Raw genomic sequence first — 18,660 nt, forward strand, 5'->3', positions numbered from 1 at the left:
TTTTCATCTCTGCCGTTTTCAATTATCGAGCCATCCTTTAATTACGCTGCTCCGCCCTATATTGGACTGCTGGTGTGCCTCAGAGTCCCGGGTCAGACCTCTATCCCAGACCGGAGTACATTTTTCCAGGCCCCCCTTTTCTCTAGTGGTCGGTCCAGTCACTTATTTGATTGGTAACAGTATCTCGTGCTGGGGGGATAGTGATTGGGCTTTCAGAGTGGCAGTTAAATTAGACACGACCTCATGTTGAAAGGGATTTATTCTCTCCTTAATAGCTGTTGTGTTTTCTATCAGCAGGCACTGCCTTTTGACCCGACACCCACAGCAGCAGTCCGATCGTGGTACTGTCCCAATGCAGACCTCTTCTGTGACAGTGAGAAAGAAGAGAGAACTGCTGCTTGACTGTAATAGGTTTACTCAAGGCTTCCCATCAGAGCCCTGCAAATGGTTGGTGGCTTGTAGAAATAGATATCAGTAGCTTTTTCAATATTAAAAGACATAAACGGTGGACATAATAACTGGGCACTTTCTTAACTGCTGTTACTGTTCGTCAAGATAAATCGCAACATTCCCCAAACTGAGGCAGTGCTAATGTCTTATTTAATGGCAAGGCCCAGTCAAATTTTAGCGCATAGCAATTTGTTGAGAGAGCAGCCGTCTGGACAGATGATATTATTTAAATAATTACCATTGATATGATTATAATGACAAGCTAATGGATAATGTGTCCTTTCCGCTGCCGTATCTCAAAACTAATCAGAGCGAGCGAGCGTTTTCTCCCTCTTCTTTATGCTGTGATATTGTCCTTATGAAAGAATTGCCCATCATTTCCATGAATGTGAGTCTGTTGATGCTTGATTTTTCCGGTACATTCACTCTCTCGCTCTCACTGAGTCGCTGGCATCACAGCTGCTAGATAATTACGCATTCGACCAAATGTCTTGAAGGGTTGTATTCACCTCGTTTCCGGCTGCGTGCGGATCACAGCAGCTCTGCCATCCCTCTCGGCCCACACAGGCAGAGAATTGGATGGGCTGGGTTGTGTAACTGAAGCCCCTTTCATAACGCAATTCATCAACACCATAACCCTGCATGGTATTCATGCCTTCTCCTCCCACACAGGAACAGTCACCCACTCTCCTCACCCCATCTCGAGATGGCTGTAGATGCTTCCCACGCATGCTTTCTCTCTCCAGCGCGCACATAAATGCTTAGGCTCTCCTGTACAGTGTTAAAAATACTTCCCCTTTGCTTTAATGGCTTTTTCCTCTCCTCCATATAGCTTTGAAAGACTGGTTTATCTGTTGGAACTGCAAGTACAGCTGTCTTTTCATGAACTCCTATCGATCCTCCCATTTCCTAATTTCAGAAGGCTTTAAAGGCATTGTAACTATTGTCGAACAGTGCGTTATGGAAGTCCAGTGTCCTTGGAATGTGATTGCGATATTGCCGATGTGTAGAACTCCCCTCCGCTGACCATCTGGACATGATTTTAGCAGGCCTGTGTCTCTGCAGTGGCCTCTCACCCGGCTGCATGTGGAGCTGGATGAGTCGTCTGCCCAAGATTCAACTTTGGATTCTTAATGAGGAGTCAGTATGACACTCCAGGGGGCTGACTCACACACATTTTGGGTGATACATCCTCCAGTCCTGCTAACACAGACCAAAATCACACTGTAAAAGTTGCTGGATGAGCAAAAGGTGAAACTTGCGGAAAGCTGAGATAAACTGCTAAGACAAAAATCCTTAGCGAGTGAAGGAAAAGGTGATGTGAGGATAGCATTAGTGGGCCATAACTCAGGATTGTCTCAGAAATGTCCTTTATTTGATTGAACGGACAGTGCCTTTTTTTCAGGTAGTTATAGTAAGTTCTATAAAAAAACAGCTATTGAGATCCTTCCCACATGCAGTCATGGTTGCTTGAATAATTGCTTTGAATAGACATGTGCCAGTTCCTTTAAAACATAAGACTTTATTGTGGTATCTTTACTTCAGTCTATTTTCAGACTGGCTCTAATCTGCTCTGTGCCAGATGGTAAAGCCAGTTGAAGTAGTAAAAGTTGCCTCCATCACTAATGAGTTGGGATAGCTGGAACAAGGGCAGTGGAAAATCAACTCCGCAACCTCTCCTCCTCTGTAAGAGTAGTGGTATTTGTGCACACTTGAAATTCCCCTTTGGCAGTAAAGTTCTTCTTGAGACAACCAAGCAAGGTGTAAGCAAAATTTTGACACATGACGGCACGGCAAATACAAATAAGTGAAAAATAAAGTTTGTGGGATTGACTATGATTGTTTTAGCGTTAGGAATTTGTCACTATATTTCCCTGTTGAAATATTCAGTGTTTGTCCTACAAGGGACAAAAAATTGTGCCACTTGGTCTCAGGGAAATGAGATCTGCCTTGTGTACCTCCCCAGCATCATGGCTGTGATGTCATGAGGGAGTAGACAAAAGGTGGAACCCAATCTCTAGAACATACCGCCCGGTGTACCCAGGTGCACCTCAGTGAGCTACATGATCTAGTAACACTGTCTGCCTCCAAAGAGTCCATTAGCTTAAGTATGCAAACTGCAGTCACATACATGTCAACTAATTATTTCTGAGTCATTTACACTACTGAAGTTCCAGATCTTTGTGCATGAACCAACAGATCATACCATAAGCGGCTTTGGACTGCAAAACCATCTCTTAAAAAGGGGGGAGTGGTAAATGGACAAGCGTGACTGAATTACCCTAGTTGTTTATTGCTATAACCCTGTAACTTTGGCAGGAGTCAAACAGCCAGGCAGCTGATAATCACAGTGCTGAAGAGCATGACTCAGAATATTTCAAGAACATACTTTGGCAAAAAATTACTTTTTTCCTAGTCTGCTTCTATTTTATTCTTTATTTATTTGTTCATTTATATATTTAGGCCTATTTGTTTGCGGTCTTGCAGTGTCCTGCGGTGAACTTTGGAGAGATTAGGCATTTCCACTGCATAATGGCTTTAAATGTGATAGCACTTTAAAAAGACAGGGAGTCTCCCTTCAAGTGAAAAGGATATCCAACTGGCTTAGAATGTGACATAATGCTTCTCCAAATCCTTTTAGGACTGCTGCACCGTGCAGCATTCATTGACAAACAGACTTTGAGAAGACTGCTGTTAATCCTCTCACTGGAATCTGACAGCAGAACTGTAAAATGCATAATCCTTGCGTTAGATTAGGTGGTGTATTTTTATTCATGAGCAAGCGTCCTCATAAAAGTTTTTATGTTCTTTATTATACCGGTATTGTGCATTCAGCATGGAGGCCTTGCTGTGGCCCCAGGCTAAGAACCTCCTACACTTTGTATGGTGAAATGGGGCAGGAAGATGAGTGGGACAGCAGACAGCAGCATAGTGATCTCAGCCATGCAAGGATCACAATAATCTTTGGGCATAAACAAGTTTCATCTAGCATGGGGTGGTTAAAAAATATGTCTCGAGCTATATGTGTAGAACAGTGTAGATCATAGTGTAGATTCACTTTGTAACAGTGGCAGAGAGCACAGGGATTTCATGTCATATAAGATTCTTGTAACCTCTTTTGGTTTATGTAATACGACTTAGTCATTCTATTCCGAATTCTGATGGATTTGCTGTGAATGGAGGTACTGCTCTTATCCTCTTGACAGTGGGTGTCCCACACATGCGCTCTCAAGCACATCCATTTGCCTCTTAAAAATGTGATTCAAAGTATTTTTAACCTCCCTCAGAAACATAGATTATGCAATTCATTCAGTAGATGCAGTATCTCGCAACCCAAAAACCCATCATGTCATGAAAGGCAAGAAAAAAGCAGGCGCAAGCATGAGCAATAAGGCTGGATGGAATGATGAGATGTACTGCATCACAGCAACATTACAAAGTGTCTATCGTTTAGGGGTGGGAATCTTTAGTCATCTCACGATCCGATTCCGATTCCGATTCTGGGAGTCACGATCCGATTCCAGAACGATTCTTGATCTACTTTTTCACCCCTTATTAATTAATTAGTTTACCGACTCGAGAATCTTAAAATCCTTACATTTACATATCCTTACATAAGTAATTAAGTACTTTTTAAAATAATTACAAATTGAACAAAATAATTAAAATTTGTATGTTAAGAATTTTAAACAAATATAACTTCAAAACATACAAGCAAGTAGCAAATAATAAAGAGGAGCATAGAAACATATTACAAACAAAGAGTGCTTCCAGTATTAAAGTTTATCTGAACGTTTTCCATTCAAGAACTGAGTGATTTTTCTTCATCTTTACTGTTATTTGTTACTATAACATCATAGACAGCGGGAGATCTATTAAGCTGCATTCACGCATGGATCTCTTTTGAAATATAAGAAGTAATGTGGTTTGTCCTGTCCGTTTAATCCCTTAAGACATAACTGTCTGTGTTTACATTAATTTTGCATCATAAAACCATTTTGAGATGCAAGTGCATTAAACCACTTACACGGAGTCGCGCACAGCCGCATGCGTGAGCAGTCTTCACCAACAAAGCGCGCGTCAGCATTTGAAATTGAAAGCAGCCTTCTGTTAGTGAGGTTCATATTTTAAATATATATAAGTAAATATATATAATTATAATTAAATATAAGTCCACTGCATTCCAAACCACATAAATGATGACTTCGTAGAGAATTTGTAAGGAAAATACCGACGGGCGAGACCGCACACTTCAAGTGAAATATCAAACAAAGCGCGGTTTCTCACAGCGCATCCGGTGCAATGAAGCCCGCGAATGTCCTTGTACTGTAATTCGCTTCAACCTTTCCGAACTTTATGAAAGATTATTTTACGGAAGGTTCGAGTGGTGTATGTGTGTGAGGAATTGGAAGCAAGCAGAATACAGGTGTTTCTAAAACAAACTCAGCGTCATCGCGCATCTGGTTAAAAGCTAAGCTCAGAATCGATTCTGAAATTCTCAGAATAGATCCAGAATCGTTGGAGAGAGAATCGCGATGCATCGATGGATAGATTTTTTCTCCCTCTCCTACTATCAATACAGATTTCGCTATATTGTTGTTGCAGAAGGTATAAAGATCCACACAGTGCAGTACTACTTAAATTTATCAACATGTGAGGGTGGTAAAGAAAAATGCATGAATGAGAAAAGTTCTTTGGAGAAAATTGATCAATATATTGTCAATATGTTGGATCCGTGCAGTAGGTCTAAACGTGACAGTGCCTATAATACCTGCTGCAGTCTATGACATGTTATTCAAACAACAAAAGAAAAATCTACATCTTTATAGTAGTATCAGGTGTATCTTGAAAATACACTGTGGTCCTTTTATAGAAATCTTTCTGTGTCATTGCATTCTAAAAGCCTTACTAATTTACAGAATTGGGCAGAAAGTTTGTTATGCATGTTGCTATAGGAAACATTGCCTGACAATGCTGCTGTACATTTAAAATGGCTGCTTTAGTGCAACAGCAACTGGGGAGTTCAACTCATAGTTTGTCTTGGTTGGTGAACACATACTTTACTGTGTCAGGCAAGGAAGAATTATGAAAACAAAATGAACCAAAAGTTAATGTTTTAAGTGCTATAAATACCAGTGATTTTTCTGCCCTGCTATTTTTAGTGCTCACGTTGCCTTCCAGACACCAGCGTCACAGTTTCCTCACTCATACTCAGGCAGTGCTGTTTGTTGCAATCAGAACGAGCCTGAGATTAAGATATACATCACACAGAGAGAGTGTTCAGTACCTTCCCTTTACAAACACGTTCATGTTCTATTTATTGCTTTGAGTACATACTGTACCTTAAGGCTGTATTTTGGTCTGCTCCCACCTTTGTCTTTAAGTGTTCACAGTGTTAAGATTTTTAAAAGCATAGAAAAACCAAAAACTCTTAAGGTAAAAAATGCTTAGAGTTTGCCCTTTAAACACCCACACACACTATGTCGAATGTCATTTGCATTCCTTGGGCTATTTTTATATGTTTGTGTCTCTTTAGGAAATGAGTGGGCAAGGTTGTTAATGATGACTCATGAGCAGAGGGAGGTGGTAGCTCCTCTGCATCAGTTCATTGAAAACTCTTGACACACTTGCTAGGCGAGAAGTACACAGCTGTGCAGCTGCCTTGATATCAAACTGAAAGAAATAAAACAAGAAAGCAAGCTGTAATTGAAGTATGATGAGCAACAGAGTCACATGATACACTACTATACTGTTTTGTTTTTTGCCAGCTTTTTTAGACATCAGCCTTTAAAATCTTAAGGTAGTTATGTTACATATGTAGTAATTTCTTTAATACATGTAGAACAATAATCCTTGTCTAAAAACAATGTTTAAATGTTATTTTATTTATTCTCTCGTATAGATACTGAAAGAGAGGACATTAAACAGAAGAGGAACAAGCGTGGATGAAACAAAGTAAATGGACTGTTGAAATGAGTGATGGAAAGATACTGGCCTGATTGGCAAAGAGGGACATCATTTACATTTTAAAGTGGAGCAACACTTGAACTATGGAAGTAGAAGGACCTTTTATTTAGGAATCACTTTAGTAACTCATCTGGCATGACAGCTTGCATGAATGAAATCTAGCAAACATCTTAAGAAACCCCATTGAAGTGCTAAGAAAAATGGAGACACATGAACCTGCTGTTGGCCAAACATGCACCAAGGAGCAACGGGAAAAGAACCCATTACAAAGAAAATGGGTCTCTGAGCCCTCTGCTGGAACGAAAAGAAGTACCTTCGGAGATCCAGATGTTAAAAGACACATGTATCGTGAGCAAAGTCTTACAAGTGGGACAAGCCTTGCTAGCTCCACTCAAAAGTTTAGCTCTGGAAAGCTGATGTCCTCTGCAGTGACACACTCGTCACAAGAAAGCCAGTTTCAACAAGTCTTCCCTCTGCCTTACTCCTACCAGTTGCCACATTCATACCCGCAGGAGCCTTTCCTTTGTGGTACAAAGCCACAACCTGTGTTAGAGGCCCATGCCTGGTCTTTCTCTGGTCAAATGCAATCTCTGCCACCAGATGATATGTTTCCTGTGCACTCCCGCTCTCATGGAGTATTTCCCCGTCAGAAGTCTCCAGTTGGTTTTGGCCAGTTTTCCCAATCTGGACCCGAGCAGCCTGATGAAAGTCATAAGAAGGAACAAAAACCCAAGAAGCCAGGAAAGTACATATGCCACTACTGTGGCAGGGCATGTGCTAAACCCAGTGTGCTTAAAAAACACATACGGTCCCACACAGGGGAGCGTCCTTATCCCTGTGTTCCATGTGGTTTCTCATTCAAAACCAAGAGCAATTTGTATAAACATAGAAAATCTCATGCTCATGCTATCAAAGCAGGACTTGTTCCATTCTCCGAGTTAACAACTCGAACAGACACAGATCAAGCATCTTCAGTTGGGGAAGCAGAGGCACATTCTGATGGTGAACAAAGCACTGACACTGATGAAGAAACTGCAGAAGGTGCAATGTTCCCTGAAAAATGTAGCCCACAGATATCATTTGAGTCTGACAAGAGCCCAATGGAAAGGGGACCAGCATACGCAGATCCAGCAGAGGAACTGTCCGTGGCATCTATGAAAGTGCCTATCTTAATTGTTCCAAAACAAGGGGTACCATCACCTGCCACAGAGTGTCCCCAGTTTACAGACATTAAAGGTTCAGTTATTGGTGGACAGATGGGCAGAGGAGATGAGTCTCATACAGTCAAACAGAGACTTGCCTTAAGACTCACTGAGAAAAAGGACCAGGATTCAGAGCAGTCTCAAAATCTCTTGAGCCCCCACAGCAAAGGTAGCACTGATTCTGGTTACTTTTCTCGCTCAGAGAGTGCCGAACAGCAGATCAGTCCACCCAACACCAATGCAAAGACATATGAAGAGATAATGTTTGGAAGAACTTGGTACCACAGAACCAACTCCAGATCTAGACAATCAGTCACAGTTGGGATGGTAGCTATTGCTAATCAAGACACTAATATCAACAAGTCTAGTGCCATGCAGGAGTTGGCCATGGGAAAGATATCAGAGGGTCATGTATTTTATCAAAGTGATTGTGCAGAATCACAGTTAATTGCTGGATGTGACCCAAAGCATTATCATGCTGGCTCTTGCCAAACTAGCACAGGTCTTCTGGAAGCACCCTCTGATTCAGGGCCACTTATTAGAAGCAACTCAATGCCAACACCTTCTCCAACCAACCTCAATGTCCCACCAAGTCTAAGAGGAAGTCACTCATTTGATGAGATGATGACCCAAGATGATGTCTTTTACGGAGGAGCTGCGGGTCTAAAAAGGTTAAGGAGGCAGGCTGCCTTTGAACACTCTGCCCAAGAAGGTCATGGAGAATCAGAAAACTACGGGAAAACCACAGGTCTGAACTCAAGTTTGAAGATGGGAGAGAGGGGGCCTTTGATGCCAGAATTTAAAGGCTCTGGGTCAGAGATGGCTTTCCCAGAAGTACGCACAGCATACACTTCATATGGTACAAAGGGGGGAATAACAGAGTTTACAACAAGAAAAAGACGCATGAAAAAGAGTGTGGGTGAAGAAGAAGATTGCCTTGGACAAGATGATAGCAGTCGAAACGGCTCTACTGAAATGACAGGGGATTATGACCTAAGACAAGGAAGTCAAGATTCTGCCAAGGCTGCTCCTACTAGTAAGGGTTCTATGTTTAGAGCACACAGCCCATCAGACAGTTTTGACAGAGGCTTATGTATGACTCCAGAGGACATTGTACATGTTCAAGATTCAGACACGAAGACTGCTGGTAATGTAATATCTGTCATTCAACATACCAATTCGCTGAGCAGGCCAAACTCATTTGAGAAGACTGAATCAATTGAGCATCCATTTTATCAGCCAGATAAGCATGCTGGACAGCTTTCTGAGCAATCAGACTCAGAAAACATTGATGATGTGCAGAGCCCTGATTCTCATCATAGATCAGAAAGCATGGAACATCAGCAGCAGGGTGACAATGAACATGGATCTTTCTCTTCTAACCCACTGTATCATATGCCCCACAAACTTGTACGACAACCCAACATTCAAGTGCCTGAAATACGAGTTACAGAAGAGCCTGACAAACCAGAAAAAGAACCTGAAGTACCAGTGAAAGAACCAGAGAAACATGTTGAGGAATTTCAGTGGCCACAAAGGAGTGAAACATTGTCCCAGCTTCCTGCAGAGAAGCTGCCCCCAAAGAAGAAACGTCTGCGTCTTGCAGATATGGAGCACTCTTCTGGGGAGTCAAGCTTTGAGTCCACTTGTACTAGCCTTTCAAGAAGCCCTAGTCAAGAAAGTAACTTATCACATAGCTCAAGTTTTTCAATGTCATTTGACAGAGAGGAAAACATAAAATCTGTATCCCCAACTAAACAAGATGACTTTGCTAAACAGTCGGAGTTCTTAACTGTTCCAGGCAGTGGCCATTCTTTGTCTATACCAGGCCATCATCAAAGAGAGATGCGACGCTCATCATCAGAGCAGGCCCCCTGTGCTCTACCCACTGAAGTACCAGAAATACGTAGTAAGTCATTTGATTATGGAAGTCTTTCAACCGGTTCAAGACAAGGAGAAGTTTATGCAAGTGCTTCAGCTATGAAGGAGCGTAGACGAGGTTACCTTGTTAGACAGGCATCTCTCAGTGTCTATCCTGAAGTAGTGGTTCAAGAGCCAATCTCAGAGTTGAATATCAAACAAGAGCATTCTGACCATGTTTCTCAAGCTGCTTTAACTGGTACATCCTATTGTGTAACTAGTGACTTGGCAAGACCCAGAAGAGGTACACAATCAGTTCTTGGATCACATCACTTGCTGCAGCAAAGCATCAGTGAGGACAGTCTATCTGAGGATAATTTCCAGAATGCTCCTCGTTTGCCTGCACAGCTTTCATCAGATAGTGAGCATTCAGTGCATGAGCATATGACCCAGGATATAATTCAGCACTCTTCACTTCAGAGCAACCTGCCATCCTCACCTTTCTTGCCATTTCAACCAATGCTCTGGCATCCTGAATCAACACAAAGAAACAAGCAGCACCTGGCATTCCAGGCACAACAATTACAGAAACTACATATCAAACAGCCAAATCTACAGCCCATGCTACAAAAACCATACCAACCTCCTCATCAAATTCAGGTGCAAACAGACTCAAAAACCGATGGGGTAAGTCACAACTATCCATATCCTTCAAGAGCCTCCCCACAGCAACTTGGGGTCTTGTCATCTAAAGTGCTGACTACAAGCTTCTTACAACAAGTTCAGCCTATCTTTGCTACTCAAAATGTAGGTTCACAATCATCACTCCCTGGAATGTTGGTACCAGTCAGAATCCAGACAAATGTGCCATCTTATGGTAGTGTTATGTATACAAGTGTTTCACAAATCCTTGTCACTCATTCTCAGAGCACACCTTCTATCAGAGTTTTAGGCACAGACAATGTGTCCACTGTTTCACTAACAGGCACTGCATCAAAGCACCACGTAGGCATCAATTTATCCAAAATATTAGGACATTCAGAAGGGTCCTTAAATATTCCAATATGGAAAGTACCTGAATATTTACCTGGGAACCTTAATACAGGAATTCCTTTGTCTTTGACATCAGGAACTATCTCTACTACAGATGCTTCCTCTAGTATTGGGGGGAGTAAGAGAATGTTGTCACCAGCCAGCAGTCTTGAGCTTTTTATTGAAACCAAACAACAGAAACGAGTCAAGGAAGAAAAGATGTATGGCCAGATAGTAAAAGAGCTTAGTGCAGTTGAGCTAAGCAATTCCAGTGCACAGAAAGATAAGCCCCCCAAACCTGAATTTTCAAAGAGAGATGACTCCATAGATGAACAAGAGAGGATGTCCTCATCTCCACCCACTGATTTCCTGTCATCTAAATTCCTTGGGTACCCATCTGCACCTCGTTTACCTGATGTGCCACCAAAAGACAACTTCATTCCACCCTTGCAAATTATTACAAACGTGGCTAGCAGAGCAGATTCCCCAGAAGAGCTTGATGTAGATGAGTCTACCCCAGAGGCAAGCTCAAGCCCACAATTAGTGATCTCCTCAAGTGATACTCAAGAAGAATCTAAGCAGAACATGGGTAACAAGTTCCCAGTAAACATGCTGGTGCAGCTAGCTGCCAATCAGGGTGGTGGAGTTGTTGGTAGCACTCTCCTGCTCACTGACCTGGCAGATGTCCATCAGTTTTTTCAATTCCCAAGTCTTCGTACACCAACCAGTGTCAGCTGGTGCTTCCTAAATTATACCAAGCCAAATTACGCACACACGACTCCCCTAACCTCTGTGTATGGTTCTTGGTGCGTCAGCTCTTACAACCCAAACCCACTCAACCTCAGCACCAAGGCCACCTTGGCACTTCTTCGGTCAAAACAGAGGAAGAACACAGAAATGTATACAATGGCTGCTATGTATCAACCTGGCACTGGAAAACTTGTTTCGTCCCTCCGTTGGAAAAAAAAGTTTGCGCAGGTAGTCCCGACTTCTCCTAAAAACACACACAAATTAAAAAAAGAGATTTCATTTAATTTAATTTAAAAGAAAAAACATTTACACAAAATATATATTTAATTCCATTGATTTTTGTAAATAAATATTAATTTCAGAACATTGCAGATTTTAATTGTAATTTGTATAGACAGATAATATAAATTAGCGAAATATGCACGAGTTGAAACATAAGTTGCCTTTGCTCATTTTTAAATGATCAAGATGATCAAAAATTAATTACAAGAAAATGCACAGACCAACTTATGTTGCTTATGTTTTATGCTTACAGTTTTAGGGTTCATTATTCAATCTCTTCTCTGTTTACATTTCCAGTTGAAGCCAGAGATCATACAGTTGGATGTTGGAAAGTTTGGGAAGAAAATGAAGGGAATCAGCCTAAGAGACAGGGGGAAAGAAGACCACGGAGAGAAAGAAGCTTCTTCAAAGCAGGCTGAACCCACTCGCATCAAAATCTTTGAAGGAGGGTATGTGAAGATGTGTTTATTTTCCAACACATAACTTAGTATTCTTTGTACAAGATGGGACTTCCTCTTTTCTAAAATGCAATTAAAAGTTTACTGCTGCTAGGAAACAAATATTAGGAGCTGATGAATCAAACTACAACTATCTATCAACATACAATTTCATTCATGGTGCCTAAATCTGTTGAACACAAGTACCTGGAATGTATACAACTACATGGTATGGTATCTCATTGGGTGCTCCATATAATATTATCCTGTGCAGGGAAAAAACTTAAATTGATACAGCTGTGAAAATGTTTTCATTTCAAACGAAACTAAATATATAATGTGAGATTTTTGATGTATGTGATATCATTTCACATCAGCATTAACCAATATATTTAATATCTTCCAGTAATGTTAATAACCCTTGCCTTGTTTATATTTCAGGTACAAATCCAATGAAGACTATGTTTATGTGCGTGGTCGAGGCCGGGGAAAGTACATCTGTGAGGAGTGTGGGATCCGCTGTAAAAAGCCAAGCATGCTGAAGAAACATATTCGCACACACACAGATGTCAGGCCATATGTCTGCAAGTTCTGCAACTTTGCTTTTAAAACAAAAGGTGGGTTTTCTCATACATTTCCAATAACCAATATATACAAAAGCACACATAACATTAAAAACAACATTATACAATTTGATTAAAAAACATGATTTTTGTACTTTTTGTAGACTTATAAAACATCTGTTTGTACCACACTGAACAACAGATGATATCTGTACTATTTAATCAGAATAAATTGCAGGTTAGACATTATTTTGGGCATGCCAATGCAAGTAATTCAAACACTTTAAAATCTGTTTTCAGGAAACCTTACGAAACACATGAAGTCAAAAGCTCACATCAAAAAGTGCTTAGAGCTTGGTGTGTCAGTGACATCGGTGGATGAGACGGAAGCAGAAGAACCAGGTCAGTGTTAATTTTGACAGGCATTTTTGATTTAGTCTTAGTCTTTATCTTGAGATGAAAATGCTTAATAGTCTTAGTCACATTTTAGTCATTTGAGTCCTTCATAGTTTTAGTCTAGTTTTAATCGACGAAAAATCATTGCATTTTTGTCAACTTTTAGTCATTACTTTTAGTCAAACTGCAGTTACCAACATTTATTTTGGTAGCTATTTTACATGTAGTGTTAAAACAAAAATAGTCATTAATTCTTCTCTCTTTAGACCAAATCAATTAAGCTTATGAGAAATTTGAATCAAGGATTGAATTTGGAAAAACTTAAATAAATGATGACAATTTTCATTTTTGGGTGAACTATCCCTTTAACAGTAGTGAAAAGGGAGCAACTTATAAAAATTATAGTTGTTCATGTATAATATATATAATTTATAATTTTTTGAAAAAGAAGCAGAATAAGACAAGACAAATAGGAAAAAGATACAAATCAAACTCATTTTTCAGATACAGTAGGTTTACTTAATATATTTATTTAACATCTTTTGTTAACATTAATGACACGGATAGGTGCTTAATTAGGAATGCTGTCTCTTTAAGATGAAAGGCATGCATGCAATACTGACACACGTTCAATTTTCACCCACCTGTTTACGTTCACTTAATCCATAACCGACTGTATTTAAGTGAGATACTCTACACGATAGACATTTGGACTGCTGTGTGTGTATTTGAGTCTTTTTTTACAGTCTAGGATTTGACCACTGAGAACTGGTCGCGCGCTGTATATGAGAACTGAAGAAGTGGAGCGTGCGCAAGAGAGAGCACTTCTATCAGCGCAATTCCACCTATCCCGCCTTTACTAACTTTAAGTTAATCGACAACGAACTGTGACTCCCGGGGAAAACGGGATGTCTGGTCACCTTATCCCTACCCCTTCGGGTGCTGAGGCCATTGTTTCAGATCGCTAGTTCACATTTTGGTAGCCTATCCATCCACTGCGGCTGCCATACTGAGACTAGATATGCAAACGCCCCTTATCCGATTGCAATCCAATGACTGGGACGGACATTTTGAAGGGCAAGGCAGTAGCCTATACCATGTATTTTGTATGTCCGGTAGTCCTCAAATAACATTATAGTCCCATCTTGTCTTGTTAACGAAGACACGGCATTAATTTCGGCATAGATTTATCATCAGATATTAGTTTTAGCTTGTCAACGTCTCGTTTTAGTCACAGAAAAAATGTTTGTCAACGAATATTTTTCCTCGTCATCTTTGTTGATGAAATTAACACTGAAGCAGGTATGATTCAGATTCTGGATACATTTTATTTAGAGGAGCCAATATTGCAATATATGTTGGCATCTGGAAGTAGTACTAGTACAGGAAAATTAGCCTAATTAAAAACAAAAACCTTCTACTGCCAGTGTTAAAAATATTTCTAAATAAAAAAAAAATTTTCCCCCATTGTGATTGCATGTTCTATCAAAGAAACCCAGCAACCTTTCTAGGCCAGCTGATATTTAGGAATAAAATAAACACAACTTGCTATTAAAACACCTCAAACAATGTTGATTAACCAGTGAAAGTCAACTGAGAAAATGTGTTATTGTACTTTTTTCCAGATACCACTGAGGAGGTCCAAAGAGCATCAGAAAAGATTAGCATGTCAGAGATAATGGCAGAGCACCAATTCTCTGACGCTGATGACTCAGAGGGTGCTGAAGAGGATGGTGATGAAGTTGATGAAGATGAGGATGACGATGACGAGTATGATGGTGATTCAACGCCGAAGACACGGTCCCGAAGCACAAGTCCACAGCCATGTGCCATCCCCTCGCTCTCCATCACTGCAGTCGCCGCTTCACAAGAATCCACACCAGAGCCTCTGGCCTCTGTCTCCAAACAGCCTCTTTTCACTTATTTCACTAGTCTGCCCAGTATTCAGATCACCCAACTCATGGCACCCAGTGAGAAAGCTGGAGAGGCCCAGATGGCTGAATATCAGAAGCTCCTTCAAGGGGCTCTGGGTGAAGATCACAAAAATAGACTGGATGTGCCTAGCTCTATGGATGAAGACCTGGCTCTCTCTCCAGAACACAGCTCATCCTCCTTTGACTTCTCCTGCTCCCGTCTGTCTTCACCCGGCTGTGATTCCTCCCCTCTGCGAGAAAGCTCACCTTCCTCTAGGCGATATCTGTCCCCTCGAAGGGACCTCTCCCCACGTGGTCGTTTGTCACCAAGGCGAGAAGCGTCTCCCCTCAGGCATATCTCCCCCAGGCGGGATGTTTATAGAAGGGATCTGTCACCAAGGAGAGACCTTTCTCCAAGAGGACATCTCTCTCCCATCTCCCAGACAGGACGGCCGACATCCCCAGGAAGGGATCTCTCAGGCAGACTTTCTCCCAGAAGCTGTAGGGGCATGATCAGACCTGTGTCCCCCAGGAGGGGTCTCCATTATCAAATCGGCCCATGGGCGCACAACCCCAGCCCACATGCAGAGATGATATCATTAAGCCAAAAGACCAAAAGCCATGCAGAGCTGGAGCTGGTAAGTTATATTTCCCTCATAAACAGTTAAAACTTTATATCTCCATTCATTATTAACTTTTCTAAAACAAATCAAAATTAATATAGCTGTAAACAGTTCACTAGCTAGGCAACCATATCGAATCTTAAAATTACACAGCCTGCATTCTTTACATGTGTGCTAGGTTTGGTGAGTTGAGGAATAAAAATTCATTGTTGTTCAAAGTGAAGAGTAATAATAACGATATGCCAGAGGAAAGGCAATAGCCAGCAATACAGTATGTTGGATCCTTAGTAAAGTATACTATGCTCAAGTATACAAGTTTGGACAAGTAAATTGCAGTGGTAGTCAGTTAATGTCTCTAACAAACAAATTGCCATCATACAACAGAATGGAGCATTTCAATTTATATTGTATACTAGTTAATTAAGAACTCCCTGGAGAAAGTGGATAACTGCAGTGCCTATACAGTGTATGCAGTATAGTAATTCATTTCAGTGCTACCTGGCTTGTTACCATAGAGCTAGGGGGATAATAAGATAAACGAGCAAGGTCTATTATGTAAGCTTGGCCCTTTTTACTGGCAACTGTTGTTTTTGTTCGTTGCGGTCTTGTTAAATTTTCCAAACTTTCCAAGAGGTCCAGTTTAAATAACTGAGAAACAAGCCCCAGATAAGCAGAATAACAGACAAGTATTTCAAGAATCCTTGGCTAATCTTATCACCTAAGGTGTATTTAGCTTCACAAGGATTTATTTAAACACTGCCTTCACGATTTTCTAGGAATATTTTGTCATGTAAATTAACCATATCTTCCAACTGTTTAGGACCAGCGAAAGACATCGCATCTTCAAGGGGAGGCTCGCAATGCAGATGGCCCCAATGTCCACCAGGGATTATTTAGCCACCTTCCCCTGCACTCCCAGCAACAGAGCCGCACTCCGTTCTCCATGATACCCATTGGCGGCATCCAGATGGTACATTCTGTGCCCACTTCTGTCACTGGTCATGCCCACCCCACACGCCTTCCCCTGCAGAAGAGCACTTCGGAGGAGTCCAGCACCAGCGAGGTGTCCTTCCACCTTTCCGAGGGTAGAGGGTCCACCAGCAGAGGCCCAGAAGACTCACCCCAGTCCCACGAAAAATCCATGTCCCCCAAGGCTGCATCACCTTCCTCACAAAGGTCACGAGAGGACAGCGCTGACATGTCCGACAAGGAGAGCAAGCAGGAAGAGTGCATCCAAACGTGCACTAAGGCGATCGCCTCGCTGTGCATCGCCTCCGAAGAAAATCCCGAAAAATCGACAGTTCCAGTTGATCCTTACCATCAGCACACATTATCTCATTCACCCGCAACTCAGCAAGACTGTGCACCAAGAGCGCAGCACTATTGCAGCTCAGAGATCAGTCACCCCCTACACTCCAGAGCAGAGAGCAGAGTGTCTGCCACATCAAAGACTCCCACAGCAAGCCATCCCACTCTCTACAACACAGAGATGGCAGAGCGAGCGTCTGGCCAACAGGGCCGTGGAGAGAGGCCAGTGACCATAAAGAAAGGCAAAGATTTAAAAGACACTATTAACAACAGGTGAACAAGGTTGAAGGGAGAGTGGTAAATTACGCTCACACATTTCATATTTACACATGTACATCCATGTACACACAGAAAATCAGTCTGATTCAGTGGTTTTAATGTACATGTATAGCATGCCTTTTATAACACGGTTTGCTATCTCAACTATAATTACTTTCTTATTTAAAGTTTCAAAGAATATACATATATCTAAATATATATGTGTTAACTTATATATGAGCCTGACCAAAATTGCTTATGGACTTTGTCTGGTACTTTTAAAAAATGTACAGATGTGTGTGCCTTTTCTTTACTTTTTGCTTATATTCTTATAAGCATTAAACAGGAAGACGTAAATATATATCGAGTTTTGTGTATTCCGCTTTGTAATAAATGCAATTTACCGTCTTTTTTGGACACTTTCGGTCTGAACGATGTGAAGTATCAATACATGTAAGGTTGCACTAAAACATATTTTTATATGTGTGAAATTAAACGGCTTTTGTGTACAGCAGCGATTCTATAATACTATTTATTGTATCATGTTTCATAAATTGTAAATTTTTCTTAATGTTGTGGATGCCTTTTCTATGTAAAGCATGAGTTTTGCTATTGCATAATTAGAGCAAAAAATGATGTACATGTAATATGGCTTTATATATTTCGAAGTATGTGTGCATATACTTCTCAGTAAACTCGCTTTATTTAGAATTCTATATAATTTAAGTAAATGTTTATATACCTAGTATACAGAAAAACGATATATCTGCACATGTTTTAGATTGACACCCACATACAGTATGGTAGTTGGTTCTAAGTGCTTGTACCCTTCTCTTTCCTATTGGCTGGTAGGCTACACTAGTTGTGATTTCACCGTTCACATTTTAAATGTAGAACTGTTAAGCATTAAGTGAATCAACTTTCGCACTTCTGCATTTCCTCCACCACTTATTGAGGTAGATGTGAAAGGTATTTTGATCTTCTGTGAATTATGTTGCTTGAAGTACTTGACTTGTTGATGATTAGTATGGGGAACATTCCAACAGATGTAAATATCGGATGCCTATGGTTCTGTATACTCTCATAGCCATACATATTCACACATTGATGGAGTTCATCAAGGGCCACGTCATCAGTCCTTAAACACTTTTATAAATGTACATACAAAAACTCCAATACTGAGAACTCCTAAAATGCACCTTATGTTTCCTAAACCGTCCTAACGAATCCCAAATTATATCACTTTTAGAACTGGGATTGGAAATAAAAAAAAATCTTTTTTTGGAATATGTTTTGAGTTGAAGCAACCTAACTGAACTGGAGTATGGAGCCAGTGCACTTGTGTGTATATCTGTATTTTGTATTGTGTGTATATGATCTATGTAATTGACTCCTTTGACATTTTTGTCAGTAGTCCCTGCTATCCACTTAACTGTATTAACATGTCTTTCAAACCTAAGGTATCAAAAGCACAAATCATTGTATTGAAACAGACAAAAATAATAAAAGACAAACATAATTAAAAATAATAAAAATAAAAAAGGTAACTTTGTGATTTTCAGTGGAAAACCAATATGTACAATATCAGTTTTGACAAATCACAGCACAGGTGAAAAAAA

At 40.6% G+C, this 18,660-nt stretch overlaps 1 protein-coding gene across 4 annotated transcripts in view; it reads left to right on the forward strand.

Annotated features, from left to right (window-relative positions):
* LOC107553466 (human immunodeficiency virus type I enhancer-binding protein 2 homolog) overlaps positions 1-18,660 on the forward strand; it is a 71,751-nt gene extending 53,091 nt beyond the window's left edge. For 3 of the 4 annotated variants that reach the window (XM_016235659.1, XM_016235657.1, XM_016235658.1), the window contains 6 exons: positions 6,353-11,489; positions 11,841-11,992; positions 12,422-12,597; positions 12,844-12,945; positions 14,565-15,490; positions 16,296-18,660. In XM_016235659.1, coding sequence (XP_016091145.1) covers positions 6,618-11,489; positions 11,841-11,992; positions 12,422-12,597; positions 12,844-12,945; positions 14,565-15,490; positions 16,296-17,060 — 6,993 coding nt within the window. In that variant the 5' untranslated portion in view covers positions 6,353-6,617 and the 3' untranslated portion in view covers positions 17,061-18,660. Of the gene's footprint in view, positions 1-365; positions 448-6,352; positions 11,490-11,840; positions 11,993-12,421; positions 12,598-12,843; positions 12,946-14,564; positions 15,491-16,295 lie in introns of those variants that run through there. The other variant, XM_016235660.1, reaches the window with a different exon arrangement.

Source organism: Sinocyclocheilus grahami, unplaced genomic scaffold (assembly GCF_001515645.1).
Source record: "Sinocyclocheilus grahami isolate Dianchi unplaced genomic scaffold, SAMN03320097.WGS_v1.1 scaffold473.1, whole genome shotgun sequence".
NCBI lineage: Eukaryota > Metazoa > Chordata > Actinopteri > Cypriniformes > Cyprinidae > Sinocyclocheilus > Sinocyclocheilus grahami.